The 16,382-nt window shown below is 42.1% G+C and overlaps 1 protein-coding gene across 2 annotated transcripts in view; it reads left to right on the top strand.

The window, feature by feature from the left end:
* Positions 1–16,382, top strand: part of pole (polymerase (DNA directed), epsilon) — a 132,097-nt gene continuing 115,715 nt past the window's right edge. For both annotated transcript variants that reach the window (XM_048556270.2, XM_048556271.2), the window contains exons 1-11: positions 1–92; positions 1,741–1,876; positions 2,333–2,413; positions 4,488–4,532; positions 10,032–10,124; positions 10,237–10,391; positions 11,090–11,228; positions 13,242–13,322; positions 13,789–13,896; positions 14,878–14,988; positions 15,229–15,314. In XM_048556270.2, coding sequence (XP_048412227.2) covers positions 28–92; positions 1,741–1,876; positions 2,333–2,413; positions 4,488–4,532; positions 10,032–10,124; positions 10,237–10,391; positions 11,090–11,228; positions 13,242–13,322; positions 13,789–13,896; positions 14,878–14,988; positions 15,229–15,314 — 1,100 coding nt within the window. In that variant the 5' untranslated portion in view covers positions 1–27. The remainder of the gene's footprint in view (positions 93–1,740; positions 1,877–2,332; positions 2,414–4,487; positions 4,533–10,031; positions 10,125–10,236; positions 10,392–11,089; positions 11,229–13,241; positions 13,323–13,788; positions 13,897–14,877; positions 14,989–15,228; positions 15,315–16,382) is intronic.

The following is a 16,382-nucleotide window of genomic DNA, read 5'->3' as shown; positions in this document are numbered from 1 at the left end:
CGCGAATTGAGTGAATGAGCGGTAGACATGGTGCTGCAGAACAGTGGGAAGCTAAGAGCTGAGAGACGGCCGGTGGCCGATACTAGCAATCTGTGAGTCTCAACATTGTTTGTTGCCAGTACCGATGAATATAACTACTTAGCAACAAATTTTAGCTATAGTTCCTGGGAGACGAAGGATGCCTCTAGTCAGAAACACACCAGCAGTTCATAACATTGACATCAAGCAGGCCTTTCAGTTGTTGCAGGCTGGCCACTCACTATACCACATTTCCAGTTGGTGCTGTGTCCTCGGAGCAAATTACTTCAGGTCCTGGAATTTGTACTGAAAACAAAAAGTGCTGGAAATCGCAGCGAATCAGAGAGCACTGTAGGATGAGAGCAAGCTAACGTTTCGAGTCTAGATGACTGTACAGAGCTCATCTAGACATGACACGTTAGCTTGCCCTCTCCCCGAGGATGTTGCCCGATCTGATCTGATTTCCAGCACTTTTTTGTTTTTGGTGTTGTGTGTTCTCGTTCGGTCTGATTGCCTTATTTCACTGTTATTGTAGTAGGCAGGTGTAGGTTATTCGTCTTTCCGTTCTCCACTGCTACCTTGTTTTGTGCTGCCTCTACCAGCAATTGATTGTTGAAACTAAAAATCGCCTAGCGTTCGAGTCTCAATATCTACGAAACATTTTAATGTTGCAATTTACATATCTTGTTTCTGCCGCACTCTTCGGTGTGTGAGATTGTGCGAAGACTTCTAAATAATTTGAGTGTCATTGGATTATTTTTTGATTTGAGTTAAGGAAATATTGTTGCACCGAAGAAACCGGATGAGCCTATCTATGAATCTACGAAGTGAGTTTTGGTGCTGCCTGTTTGTAATTATGCTTGTTTAATTCTGATGTAGGTCAGGCCTGTTATTGGCATTTTTAAATCAAAAATGTGTAAAGTAATCTTTCCTTAAATTTCTAGAGTTGAAGAAAACACTAAATTTTAAGACAAATAAAATGCATTCTGATGTGTTTTAACGAGTTTTCGATTGTGCCGAAGTGGGCAATGGAGCCAGCTGTGGAATAGGATATGAGCAGGGTTTATGATGGGTTGATGTATGGATCCTTGGGAATGTGATTTCTTAAAATACTTCTCAAACTCTTCTGTACTAAGTTGTCACATTACTGCGTAGAAATGTGATCAGTAAAATCATTTTGATTGGTGTTGCATTTGAAGAGCTGAGCACTACTGCTCTACTCACACAACTTCACAGATTGCAACAAAAAAGTTTTTCTTTCAGTTACAGAAATGACCAATTAAATATTTCTTAAAATTCTTTCACTGAGTGTGTCGCTAGCAGCAGTGAAGAAAGAATTATTAACGTTTCAGGTCTACAACCTTTTATCACTTCTTGATGCTTCTAGGTATAAAACCTCTGATTTATTGTTTTGCGTCAGCACATTAATGTTGATTAGTCATAAACAGAATGGAATACTCAAATTTATTATGGCAATTAATTTTTATGTGAATGAAGTAAGATTTACATTTTTATAATTCTTTCTATGGCCTCCCTATGTCCCTAAGTATTTTGCAGCCACTGTAGTTCTTTTAAAGTGTGTTAATTGTTGTAGGGCAAGATTGGAATTTCCTTGAGTCCAAGGAGGCAGGAGCAATTAAACATTAGTCCATTCATCTGTTAGTGATAAACTGCCCTTTTGCAGATGATTTAATGGTATCTCTTGTGCTTTTGCTCTCGCAGTGAGGATGGCTCCTCCCTTCCTGCACTCAAGCGCCTGGAGCGCAGTCAGTGGACAGATGAGATGGATGCACGATTTGGGTTTGACCGCCTTAAAGATCCAGGCGAGAAGACTGGTTGGCTTATCAACATGCACCCAGTTAGTTATCCTTCTAACTTAACCTTGTTTCAAAGTTAAACAGCCATTTTCCAGCAGGGGCCCTGATTTACGAATGCCTGACTTAAGTGTTTGTCCTTACAAATACAATCTGAAACAGGGCTATAATTTTAACAATCTGACATACAAACGTTTCCTGTGCTTTTGATTGACCATCTAACTATTATTTTGAATTTGTGTTTTGACTTGAATACCAGTTGACATATGAATGGACTGTAGAATGGAACCTGCTTGCAACCTGGGGAAGAGCTGTACTTTTAAATTTTGGTATTGTGATATATTGATGATGTAGGTTTCTCAAATATGTTCCATGTGGTTTAGTGCCGTTAATCTTTCAAGTTCGGGGAAATGATAATTTGCATGCATTTGTATACAGTTATTTTAGGTATTTGTAAATTGCCACATTTATTTGCTCTCTATGCTGATTTTGATTTACAGGCAGAACTCCTGGATGAAGACAAGAGATTGATCAGTGCTGTGGATTATTATTTTGTTGAAGAGGATGGGAGCAGATTCAAGGTGTGTAACAATTTATGTAAGGATTGTTTTTTCTCCTTCATGGGATGTACATGTTGCTAGCTAGACTATCTGATGCCCATGCCTAATTGCCCTTGATGGTGGTTGTCATCTGCTTTTTTGAACCATTGCAGTCCATTTGGTATAACTGTGTCCAAAGTGCTGTTGCGAAAAGAGCTCTAGGGTTTTTGACCGAATGATGGATGGGGAGTGCATCAAGTGAGCTTCTTATTCTCTGATGGTGAATGGCATTGAGCCTTTTGAATGTTTCCCAGCTGTCAGCTGGGAAAATAGAGAGTATGTCACAGTAAAGTGATGGAAGATGTAATCAACAGTGCTATCATACACCAGCTTTTCGGTAATAACCTACTCAGTGGCACCAGTTTAGGTTCCACCATGCCCACTCAACTGGTGTCCTCTTTTGCAGCCTTGGTTCAAACATGGGCAAAAGTGCTGAATTCCAGAGGTGAGGTGTGAGAGAGAGAGAGCCTTTGACATCAAGGCTGCATTTGACAGATGTGGCATCAGGGGCATGTTGGTTGGAGTCAGACCTAGAGTCATACCGTAGGATATTTGTGGTTGTTGGAGGTCAGTCATCTCAGCGCCAAGACGTCTCCACAGGAGTTCTTCAAGTTAGTATCCTAGGCCCAACCATCTTCAGCTGTTTCATTAATGACCTTCCCTCTATCAGAAGCTCAGAAATAAGGATGTTCGCCAATGGCTGCACAATGTTCAGTACCATTCGAGACCCCCTCAGATACAGTAGCAGTCCATGTTCAAATGCAGCAATATCTGGACAATATCCAGGCTTGAGCTGGCAAGTTACAAGTAACATTTGTGCCATGCAAATGCCAGGAAATAGCCACTTTTTTCAAATAACAGACAATCTAAACACTACCCTTGGACATTCATTGGGTTTACTATAACTGAGTCCCCCACCATCTACATTCCAGGGCTTACTAGAAACTCAATTGGACACTCCAAATAATTACAGTGGCTACAAGAGCAGGTCCTTGGCTAGAAATAGTGTGTGAGTAACTCACCACCTGCCTCCCAAGGCCTATCCACCATCTACAAGGAACAAGTCAGGAGTGTAATGAAATACTTCCCACTTACCTGGATGGTGACAACTCCAACAACACTTGAGAAGCTTGACTCCATCAAGGACAAAGCAACCCACTTGACTGGTACTAGGCCCACAAGCATCCGCTCTTTCCATGACCGTGTTCAGTGGCAGCAATGAGTGCTATCTTATGAGATGCACTGCAGGAATTCACCAAAAATCCTTAGACAGCACCTTCCAACCCATGACTACTTCCTCTTTGAAGCACAAGGGCAGCAGATACATGGAAACATCTGCAAATTCCACTCCAGGCTTCCTGACTTCAAAGACTATTGTCATTCCTTCACTGTCATTGGTTCAAAATCCTGCAGTTCTCTCCCAAAGGACATTGTGGGTCAATCTGTGGTGTGGACTGCAGTGGTTCATTAAGACAGCTTACCACCACCACCTTAAGGACAACTAGGATGGGCAGTAAATGCTGGCTAGCTGATGATGCCCATGTCCTATGAGTGAATTTTAAAAAAGGTTATGAGTTGTGTCTTGTAGATGGTGAACAGAATTTGGCGAGTAAGCAGGTGAACTACCCCCGGTCTCTGACTTGCTGTTGTAGCCATGGTGTTTATATGGCCATATATCAAGGCCCTGTATAATTGCAGTAAGACATCCCTGCTCCTGCATGCAACTCATCTTGCTATGAAGGCTGACCACCATTTGCCTTCTTGACTGCCTGCTGCACCCTTGTGCTTGCCTTCGGCATCCAGGCTTCATTGCACATTCTCTCTCTCTCTCTCTCTCTCTCTCTCTCTCTCTCTCTCTCTCTTTCCCCACCCCCGCTCTCAATTTATTTAGAATATCTGGTCAACATGGACAAGTTGGACCAAAGGGTCTCGATTTCCATGTCGTGTATCTCTGACTGTTGTCCTTTGTAAACACATAACGAAAGTATGCATTTTCTTTGACAAGCACTTCGAGTTAGCATAAAACACTATTTTATTAAATGTTCTTCTTTTTCAGGTTGCTCTGCCTTTTGAACCCTATTTCTATGTTGCCACAAAAAAGGTTTGTAGAAAATCACCTGTGAATTAGCCAAAAAATTGTAAATAAGTCAAATATGTATATCATAAGATATTTTGCACAAATGTGCTTTGTACAAAAGTATACCTGCAACATTTTATGTTTTTAACTTTTTTGAAGCCTAAACACAGAACGTAAATGCTTGTTCATGAAACCAACTTAATTTGAGCTGACTGGGTATGAACAGCTGTTCTGAATAAGCCAGCACTGTCATTAGACAAAACAGTTCTGAAGAACAGGACTAGACATAATGGGAACTGCAGATGCTGGAGAATCCAAGATAACAAAGTGTGAAGCTGGATGGACACAGCAGCCATGCAGCTTCTTAGGAGTGCAAAAGCTGACGTTTCAGGCCTAGACCCTTCTTCAGAGAGGGGGATGGGGAGAGGGTTCTGAAAGAAATAGGGAGAGAGGGGGAGGCAGACTGAAGATGGATAGAGGAGAAGAGAGGTGGAGAGGAGAGTATAGGTGGGGAGGTAGGAAGGGGTAGGTCAGTCCGTGGAGGACGGACAGGTCAAGGGGGCGGGATGAGGTCAGTAGGTAGGAAATGGAGGTGCGGTTTGATGTGGGAGGAGGGGATAGGTGAGAGGAAGAACAAGTTAGGGAGGCGGGGACGAGCTGGGCTGGTTTTGGGATGGAGTGGGAGGAGGGGAGATTTTGATGCTTGTGAAGTCCACATTGATACCATTGGGCTGCACGGTTCCCAAGCGGAATATGAGTTGCTGTTCCTGCAACCTTCGGGTGGCATCATTATGGCACTGCAGGAGGCCCAGGTCATCTAAGGAATGGGAGCAGGAGTTAAAATGGTTCGTGATTGGGAGGTGCAGTTGTTTATTGCAAACCGAGCTGAGGTATTCTACAAATCCTCTGCTGCATCTGCTCCCAGGATTAGGCATTCCACTCCCGCACGTCCCAGATGTCCACGTTCTTCAAGGACCGCAACTCCCCCACCCCCCTCGCAGTGGTCGAGAACACCCTCGACTGTGTCTCCCGCATTTCCCGCAACACATCTCTCACACCCTGCCGCCGCAATAACCGCCAAAGAGAATCCCCCTAGTCCTCACGTACCACCCCACCAACCTCCGGATACAACGCATCATCCTCCGACACGTCTACCATCTACAATCTGACCCCACCACCAAAGACATATTTCCATCCCCACCCTTGTCTGCCTTCCGCAGAGACCACTCTCCAGGACTCCCTTGTCTGCTCCACACTCCCCTCCAACCCCACCACACCCGGCACCTCCCCCTGCAACTGCAGGAAGTGTTCCATTTGCCTCCCCACACCTCCTCCCTCACCCCCATCCCAGGCCCCAAGATGACTTTCTGTATCAAGCGGATGTTCACCTGCACATCTGCCAATGTGGTGTATCACATCCGCTGTACCCGTTGTGGCTACCTCTACATTGGGGAAACCAAGCGGAGGCTTGGGAACCGCTTTGCAGAACACCTCCGCTCAGTTCGCAATAAACAACTGCACTCCCAGTCGCAAACCATTTTAACTCCCCCCTCCCATTCCGTAGACGACATGTCCATCCTGGGCTTCCTGCAGTGCCATAATGATGCCACCCGAAGGTTACAGGAACAGCAACTCATTCTGCTTGGGAACCCTGCAGCCCAATGGTATCAACGTGGACTTCACAAGCTTCAAAATCTCCCCTCCCCCCACTGCATTCCAAAACCAGCCCAGCTCGTCCCCTCCACGCACTCCATCCCAAGACCATCCCAGCTCGTCCCCGCCTCCCTAACCTGTTCTTCCTCTCATGGGATGAGGTCCTACAAGCAGAATTTAGGGAGTTACGAGCCAAGTTTAAAAAGTAGGACCTCAAAGGTAGTAATTTCAGGATTGCTACCAGTGCCACGTGCTAGTCAGTGCTGAAATGAAAGAATAGCCAGGATGAATGTGTGGCTTGAGAGATGGTGCAGGAGGGAGGGTTTCAGATTTTTGAGATATTGGAACCGGCTCTGGGGAAGGTGGGACTATTACAAATTGGACGGTCTACACCTGGGCCAGACTGGAACCAATGTCCTTGGGGGTGCTTTTGCTAATGCTGTGGGGGAGGTTTTAAACGAATGTGGCAGGAGGATGGGAACCAACTATTTGACAGAAAAGAGGTAGTAACGAAAGCTTGTAGGGAACTAAATAATGGAGTCAGTGTGACTAAAGGGAATAGTAGTTGGGGAGCAGATGATGAACACAAAGGGACAGGTAGTCTGAGGTGCATTTGTTTTAATGCGAGAAGTGTAGTAGATAAGGCAGATGAGCTTAGGGCTTGGATCCGTACCTGGAAGTATGATGTTATTGCTATTACTGAGCCTTGGTTGAGGGAAGGGCATGATTGGCAACTAGTCCCAGGATATCGCTGCTTCAGGCGGGATAGAGAGGGAGGTGAAAGGGGTGGAGGTGTTGCAATACTGGTCAAAGATGATATCACAGCTGAACTGTAGGAGGGCCCCATGGAGGACTCAAGCAGTGAGGCAATATGGGCAGAACTCAGAAATAGGAAGAATGCAGTAACAATGTTGCGGCTGTACTACAGGCCTCCCAACAGCAAGCGTGAGATAGAGGTACAAATATGTAAACAGATAATGGAAAGGTGTAGGAGAAACAGGGTGGTGGTGATGGGAGATTTTAAATTTTCCCAACATTGACTGGGATTCACTCAGTTTTAGGGGTCAAGATGGAGCAGAAGTTGTAAGGTGTGTCCAGGAGGGTTTTCTAGAGCAGTATGTATGCAGTCCAACTCTGGAAGGGGCCGTACTGGACCTGGTGTTGGGGAATGAACCCGGCCAGGTGGTTGAAATTACAGTAGGGGACTACTTTGGAAATAGCAACCACAATTCCGTAAGTTTTACAATACTCATGGACAAGGATGGGAGTGGTCCCAAAGGAAGAGTTCTAAACTCGGGGAAGGCCAACTATACCAAGATTTGGCAGCATCTGGGGAATGTAGATTGGGAGAAACTGTTTGAAGGTAAATCCACATTTGATATGTGGGAGGCTTTTAAACAGAGATTGATTAGTGTGCAGGAGAGACCTGTTCCTGTGAAAATGAGGAATAGAAAAGGCAAGATTAGGGAACCACGGATGACAGGTGAAATTGTGAGACTAGCCAAGAGGAAAAAGGAAGCATACATGAGGTCTAGGCAACTGAAGACAGACAAAGCTTTGGAAGAATATGGGGAATATAGAGTGAATCTGAAACAAGGGATTAGGAGGGCTGAGAGAGGACATGAGATATGCTGGCAAACATGGTTAAGGAAAATCCCAAAGCCTTTTATTCATATGTAAAGAACAAGAGGGTAACTAGAGAAAGGATTGGCCCACTTAAGGACAAAGAGGGAAAGTTATGCACTGAGTCAGAGAAAATAGGTGACATTCTTAACGAGTACTTTGCATCGGTATTCACAAAGGAGAGGGACCTGACAGATGTTGAGATTAGGGATAGATGTTTGCTTACTCTAGGTCTAGTTGACATAAGGAAGGACGAAGTGATGGGTATCCTAACAGACATTAAGGTGGACAAGTCCCCTGGTCTGGATGGGATCTATCCCAGGTTATTGAGGGAAGCGAGAGAGGAAATAGCCGGGGCCTTAACAGATATCTTTGCAGCATCCTTAGACATGTGTGAGGTCCCGGAGGACTGGAGACTTGCTAATGTTTTCCCCTTGTTTAAGGAGGGTAGCAAGGATAATCCAGGTAATTATCGACTGGCGAGCCTGACGTCAGTGGTTGAGAAGCTGCTGGGGAAGATACTGAGGCTTAGGATCTATTCTCATTTGGAAGAAAATGGGCTGATCAGTGACAGGCAACATGGTTTTGTGCAGGGAAGGTCATGTCTTACCAACTTAATAGAATTCTTTGAGGACGTGACAAAGTTGATTGATGAGGGAAAGGCTGTAGATGTCATATATATGGACTTCAGTAAGGTGTTTGATGAGGTTCCCCATGGCAGGCTGATGGAGAAAGTGAAGCCGCATGGGGTCCAGGGTGTGCTAGCTAGATGGATAAAAACCTGGCTAGGCAACAGGAGACATAGTAGTAGTAGAAGGGAGTTTATCAAATTGGAGACCTGTGACTAGTGGTGTTCCACAGGGATCTGTGCTGGGACCACTGTTGTTTGTGATATACGTAAATGATTTGGAGGAAGGTATAGGTGGTCTGATTAGTAAGTTTGCAGATGACACTAAGTTTGGTGGAGTAGCAGATAGTGAAGGGGACTGTCAGAGATCACAGGAGAATATAGATAGACTGAAGGGTTGGGCAGATGGAGTTCAATCTGGGCAAATGTGAGGTGGTGCTTTTTGGAAGATCAAATTCAAGAGCGAACTGTACAGTAAATGGAAAAGTCCTAGGGAAAATTGATGAACAGAGAGTTCTGGGTGTTCAGGTCCATTGTTCCCTGAAGGAGGCAACACAGGCGAATAGGGTGGTCAAGAAGGCATACGGCATGCTTTCCTTCATCGGATGGGGTATTGAGTACAAGAGTTGGCAGGTCATGTTTCAGTTGTATAAGACTTTGGTTCGGCCACATTTGGAGTACTGTGTACAGTTCTGGTCGCCACATTAGCAAAAGGATGTGGACGCTTTGGAGAGGGTGCAGAGGAGATTCACCAGGATGTTGCCTGGTATGGAGGGTGCTACCTATAAAGAGAGGTTGAGTAGATTAGGATTATTTTCATTAGAAAGACAGAAATTGACAGGGGGACCTGCTTGAGGTCTGCATAATCACGAGGGGTATAGACAAGGTGGAGAGCAAGAAGCTTTTTCCCAGAGTGGGGGATTCCATTACTAGGGGTGATGAGTTCAAAGTAAGAGGAAGAAAGTTTAAGGGAGATATGCTTGGAAAGTTCTTTGTGCAGAGAGTGGTGGGTTCCTGGATCGTGTTGCCAGCGGAGGTGGTTGACGCAGATGCGTTGGTGTCTTTTAAGATATATCTGGACAGGTACATGGATGGGCAGGGAGCAAATGGACACAGACCCTTAGTAAATAGAAGACAGATTAGACAGAGGATCTCGATCGGCGCAGGCTTGGAGAACCGAAGGGCCTGTTTCTGTGCTGTAATTTTCTTTGTTCCATTTCTTACCTGCTAACCTCATCCCGCCCCCTTGATCTGTCCGTCCTCCCCAGACTGACCTATCCCCTCCCTACCTCCCCACCTATATTCTCCTCTCCACCTATCTTCTCCTCTCTCCATCTTTGGTCCACTTCCCCATCTCTCCCTATTTATTTCAGAACCCTCTCCCCATCCCCCTCTCTGATGAAGGGTCTAGGCCCGAAACGTCGCTTTTGTGCTCCTGAGATGCTGCTTGGCCTGCTGTGTTCATACAGCCTCACACTTTGTTATCTCTGAAGAACAGGACTTTGAGAGTAATCACCTCAATGTGTGTTAAAATATTTTTATATTGAAAACAATTATAAATAAAGTGTGGAGTAAATTGTGATGAGAATAACTTTCTTTTTCCTCTCTTTAAAAAAAAGGGCTGTGAACGAGAGGTTTCATCATTCTTGTCCAAAAGATTTCAAGGCAAAATAAGTAAAATATCAACCATTCCAAAAGAGGACTTGGATCTGGTGAGTTTCTGTTCTACTACTGTTTTTACTTACCCTGTGCGCGCCCCCCCCCCAAAAAAAAAAAGTTTGGGTAATAATAACTTAATCTTTCAAATTTCTTTCTTCTCTACAGCCTAACCACTTGGTTGGCTTGAAGAGACTCTACGTTAAGCTCGCTTTTAATACAGTTGATGACTTGGTAAAAGTACGAAAGGAGATTTTCACAGCTGTTAAGAAAAATAAAGAAAGAGAGAAATCGAATGATGCCTATACTGTCATGTTATCCAGGTAATGTCACCATTGATGTTTTATGTTGTCTTTTCATTGCTACAATGCTGCTGTTCTTGGCTTCTCATAAGTGTTAAGAGCGACTGGGGGAAAACAGTTTTAAAATTAATGACTTGCAATGTTTCCCCCCTCTCTTTTGTTGAATCGACTGTTAATATTAACGCCAAAAGCTAAATTAATTTTATGACCTGCTTCAGTTCAACTTTGCAATCAGTGCTGATATCTGATAACACTGTTTCAGAGTTCTTCTGTCTGTTGATTGTTTCTGACAGCAGAGCTTCCTTACAATCAACATTATTTTACATGCAACTGTGCAAAAGACTGAACAAGGCAAAATATATGCATGGTCCATTTTAGCTATTAAAATTTTAAGGTGCGGTATGGTGGTGCTTTACACTGAGATTTTTCTTCGCTCTTCCTGTTTTCCTGAAAGATCTTAGTAATTGGGATAGGGTAGCCAACCTTTCTGTGAAATTAGCTGGGCTAAGTAGGATGGAAAGTAATTTTGCTGGGTGAAACTCCAATAAATAAAAGATTGTCATGCTTTGTAGAGAGAATTTTTGTCGTATGTTTACTGTTTATTAATGTAAAACTGAATCCTCATTGATCAGGTAAATTTCAGTAAAGTTATTCTTGCAAAAAATAATATCTTACAGCAATTCTTACTAAATTTGGTGATTATTTGTTTGTAATGGTAGTGCCTTGGCTGGGGGCAATGTGACTGAAGAGGAAGGAACATCCAAAAAAATTTCTGACCAAATGGAAAACATAATTGACATCCGAGAGTATGATGTCCCTTATCACGTTCGAGTATCTATTGATTTGAAGATTCAAGTGGTGAGTCTGTTGTACTTGGTAATGCTTCTGAAAGACCGGGTTAATGTTAGAGGCTGTGTTTTAAATTTCAACTGATTATCAAGAAATCATAATTATGATCACATTACCAGATTAAGGATTATTATGTATGATATTTAATGTCCTACTGTTTTGAGTGAGTAAACTGAGGAATAGCTTTGGATGTTGAAGACAAATGTGTCATGTGTTTTGCCAAAGCTGTGGAACTGAATCTTACCCAAAATTGACTAAGTGACTTACGGCAAGTTTCATGGAGAGTTTATGAGCTATCACAAGTTTTCTTGCAGTATCTACCCAAACTCATCTTATTAATGGTGGACCACTCACTCATCGTATCTTCCTCCTTGCCACAGGTAGAATACGAGCAATTGCTGGGACATCTGCAATTCCTAACATTGTCTTCAAAGACCAACTATACACTTAGTCAAATGCTAGTAACCTGCACCTACACTGCACAGTTTGTTTTGTTTGCCCCAGATTATAGATCATAAAATCCCTACAGTGTGGAAACAGGCCCTTTGGCCCAACAAGTCTACACTGACCCTCGGAGCATCCCACCCTTGCCCATCCTCCTATAACCCCCCTAATCTACATATCCCTAAACACTACGGGCAATTTAGCGTGGCCAATCCACGTAGTCTGCACATCTTTGGACTATGGGAGGAAATCAGAGCGCCTGGAGGAAACCCACACAGACATGGGAAGGATGTGCAAACTCTATACAGACAGTCGTCAATGTGTAGAAGTGAACCTGGGGTCCCTGGCGCTGTGAGGCAGCAGTGCTAACCATTGAGCCACCGTGCTGCCCACTTGGCGAGCCGTGAAGGAAGAGGATATGTGGCACCCCACTTTGCTGACAGGAGGTGCGTGTAGTTGCTGCCCCTGGAGCATGCCTTGAGATGTTGATAATGGGAAGTCCAGTGGAGCAGGTGGCGAGCTGGTGTGCCAGGTTACCACTTTAGTATTCATTTCAGGAATTGTCACCTTTTCTGTGCAGTGGCTAGGAAAATGGAAAACAGCATATCATTGAGATGAGATGGTAATATAATGAGGTTGCAACTGGATTTCCCATCACTCATGAGCAAAAATCTCATCTCAACATTCAATACTTGAATGAAAATGGGACTTTCAGTTCCCAGCAAGATGACTCAACATGACCCATCTCTCTCAATTTTCTCAACTTCCTTGTTTTTACCCATGTCATTCAGGGGTTGGATAGATTGTTCCCATGGTAATGATTTCTAACTAGCTAATGTATTTGTTGTTTAAACCTAATAGAAATCGTGGCAGAAGCTGCTTCCTGTTAATACAGGGTATTCTCCTTGTTAAAACTCACCAGTGGTTGCTCCTCTACCATTGTAAACCAATTAGGCCTTCAGATGCTGTCAAGGAAAGAGGAGTTTGGCAGCATTCTCCTATCCACAAATACAAGTATATTTTAGAATTTTTTACTTTTTACCAACTGTAAATAAAGCAACGATTTCCCTGGGATGATGAAAAGTGTAAACTGAGACTTGAGCTTGTTTCATAATTTCTGTGAAATTGTGAATTCCTTCCCATCCTCCCAAACAAACACACATTTTGGGACTTGTACAATTTGTGGCCCGGATGTCAGATGATAATCTGTTCCCAGCCTTGTTGCAAGAGTTTGGGTGAGCAACCTGTAGTACATGAAAACATTGCTTAGGTTAAGTCTCCCTTTTCATTTTAAATAACTTGGACACATGGGACAGATTTCTTTCTCTCACACATAGATTTAAGGATAAAACTCTAGTTCTTCCTGAAGTTTATTTTAGTTTTCATGTCCCACTTGTGACTCCAGTTAGATGTTTGCTACTAGAATTAAATGTAGTTGTATATAGTTAGATGATCCCTGAGTGATGCAAGGTTTGAAAGCTTCGTTCTCAAATAGATTATGTATTTGATTTTTGATAGTGTTGACCTGATTATAGATGATTAGGATTCTTTTTGGTTGACTCTCATCTTGCTTTCTAGGCACATTGGTACAATATACGAATTCGTGGTGGTGCCTATCCTCCTGAGATTATACGTAGGGATGACTTGGTTGAGCGACCAGTAAGTAATAATTTCAATATTTGGATTCATGCAAATTTGATAGAAGCAAGTTCTAGTTACAGTTAACCAAGTCTGTTTTGTCAGTAAAACTTAATGGTATTTTTGCCTTAAAAGGGAGACAGTTTGAGACTTAATTTCTAGTGACCTAATTAATATTATTTTTTTAAAAATCTGTTTGTATATAATTATCTTTAATAGAAAATAGCATAAATATCAGCCTAAGAGTGAAATTCAAGGTTGCCTCATTTTATACAGTTTTTTAAATATTTAGTTCATTTGTGGGATGTTGATGTTGCAGGCTAGACCAGCCTCTCTAATTTTCCAGAGGGTCAATACATTGCTCTGGGTCTGGAATCACATAAATACCAGACCAGGTAAGGACAGTGAGCCAGATGAGTTTTTTCTGATAATCAACATACTTTGTTAATGATTTAAATGTTTTTCGCATCACTTTTTTCTTTTCCAGGATCCTGTTGTTTTGGCATTTGACATTGAGACTACAAAATTGCCATTAAAATTTCCAGATGCTGAGAATGACCAGATCATGATGATTTCCTACATGATTGATGGACAGGTTTGTTTAAGTGTTTGTAATAAAAGTGAAAGCTGCAAATGTTAAACAAAAGCAGAGCAGATTGATTAGAAATTGGAATAATATGAGACCTAGTAGATTTTTAAAAATTTAATGTTAGAGTTGGGCATACAAAATAACACATCCATAGGAAGATGCAGTGGGGCAAGAGACCAATTTTAACACCACCAATAGTCAACACTACTGCTTGAATCTACAATATTTTATTTGAGTTTTGGCTAAACAGCATTCAGGCTGAAATGTCATGTTTGGCATTCATTGCAAGCCCTAATATTGTCACCCATTTTCTCCCCCTCCTTTATCACTAAATTGGAAGGCTTGGAACTTTGCATCCGTTTGGAAAATGAGCTTCGGACCCCTGTCCTCTACGCTGCTGCTGGCTTTCACATCTATAGCAGCCCACTTTCAATATTTAAAATAAAAACTCATCCAAGAGTCTGCCATCACCTCATCACTGATTATTTCAATGCTTTCCTTTCTGACCCTAAGATTTGGTTTGTGGATAATCTCTGATGCCTCTATCTCAGCCCACAATATGTGGTCCTTAGCCATTACCCCAGTCCTACTGATTCTTAGTCACTGTTGAGCCTCATCTCTCTGTGCTGTAATCCTCCCTTCACACACAATCCTTGGTTCAGCCAACTATGGTACATATATAAACTGTCAAATGTTAGCAACAGTACTTTTAACTACCCACTCTCTGTTGTTTTTTCCTTCAAGGTTCTTGTTAAAATGCCCCTATCTGACCAAGCATGAGGTTTTCCTCTGCATCCATTTTTGGCTCAGCAGCTACTTTGTTCTGGTTAAGCCTCTGCTCTGTCTTTGTCTTTGTGTGTTAAAGCTGAGAAATGCAAGTTGTCGGATTCTTTTTGGCTGTTGCTGATGTCCTGCAGGGCAGTAGTTAATGTATGCTGTGAAATGACGAGCAAACATAATATTTATTTTTGTCTTTTTTTAAAACAGGGCTATCTGATTACAAACAGGGAAATTGTGTCTGAAGATATTGAGGATTTTGAGTTTACACCAAAGCCAGAATATGAGGGCCCTTTTTGTGTATTTAATGAGCCAGATGAGGTGGGTGAAATCTGCTTGGTTTAACTGTTAGCTGATTTCACGCTGTATTTGGAAATGTTTTTGTTCAGATATTTAGCTTTTTATACCAAGGCCTCGTGGTAGACTGTTTAGTGTGAGCTATTTAGGGCTGAAGATCTAATTTCACAGGTCTGACTTCTGTCCAGCGCATGACTTTCTTGCTTTTCAGAAAATACTTTAGCAATTTGTAAAAGTCGCCTTTGAATTTTTGTTGTTCTTCAGGCAAGCTTAATTCGCAAATGGTTTGAACACCTTCAGGAAACAAAGCCTAACATACTTGTGACATATAATGGTGATTCTTTTGATTGGTGAGTGTGTTTTTATTGTTCATACAACATTGATTTCTCTGTGGTCTTTCTAGGTGGAATGAGGGATATTGTTCAGATTTGCTGCCAGTGATATTTTCACTGTTTCTAAGTCTTCTCATTGAGTTTTTTTACACTGAGAATAGCTATTCACTTAACTTTCCCTTTTATAGAATCCCATCACAGCAAGCAACCTTTAAATAACAGTAAATATTGCTTAAGCTGCAAATTACAATGCCCAAAATAAAATATAAAATTTCATTAGCTTACTTATGTGATGTTGAGCCATGCTATCTCAGCAGTTGTGGGTTAGGAGGGTTGCAGTATTGTAATGCAGAGAACAAATATTAATCCTGTATGAGCTTCTGTGCTCCTGAGATGCTGCTTGGCCCACTGTGTTCATCCAGCTTCACACTTTGTTATCTTCTATTAATCCTGTACATCCTGTTTGGAATGCAGAGTGAGAAGTGAAAGCCCCACAAAGACTGTTGCTGGTGGAATCTTGTACATAGTTTATATTCATGACTTATAACCTGGAATTTAAAGCACAACTTTAAATCTGTAGACATCAAGTTGGCGTGGTATTGCTACTACGTATTACAGGAAGATAATATTTGTAGAATTGGCATATAACTTTCAAATTAAGTAATTAGAAAAGGGTACAAGGTTATGAATACAGAATCTTTCAAAGTTGTGACACATCAGTAAAGCCCCAATGAAAGCAAATTAAAGCTAAAGAGTTCAGATCTGAAAGGATTGTTTTGATAACTAAAGTGATATTAAATAATATCATTAAATTGACCACACTGGAAGTGCTGTGTACAGTTCTGACCATCATATTCTTAAAGACACATGCTAGAGAGCATGAAAAAAAATCACAATAGTGCTAGAAGTGCAAAGTTCTGTATAAATGCAAAGGCTGAAGAGGCAAGACTTTATTTTATATAAAAAAAACCTGTGAGGTCAAATAGACTTTATCATTTGTGGAGGATTTTCCTTATAGAAAGATTGTATTTCTATTTTTGGGAAGAATCAAAACTGGAGGCCAGCAATATACTATAGTCACTAAGA

The sequence above is a fragment of the Stegostoma tigrinum genome, chromosome 26 (genome assembly GCF_030684315.1).
Source record: "Stegostoma tigrinum isolate sSteTig4 chromosome 26, sSteTig4.hap1, whole genome shotgun sequence".
Taxonomy (NCBI): domain Eukaryota; kingdom Metazoa; phylum Chordata; class Chondrichthyes; order Orectolobiformes; family Stegostomatidae; genus Stegostoma; species Stegostoma tigrinum.
Note: the sequence above shows the minus strand (reverse complement) of the source record. Positions and strands in the feature narration are given on the sequence as shown.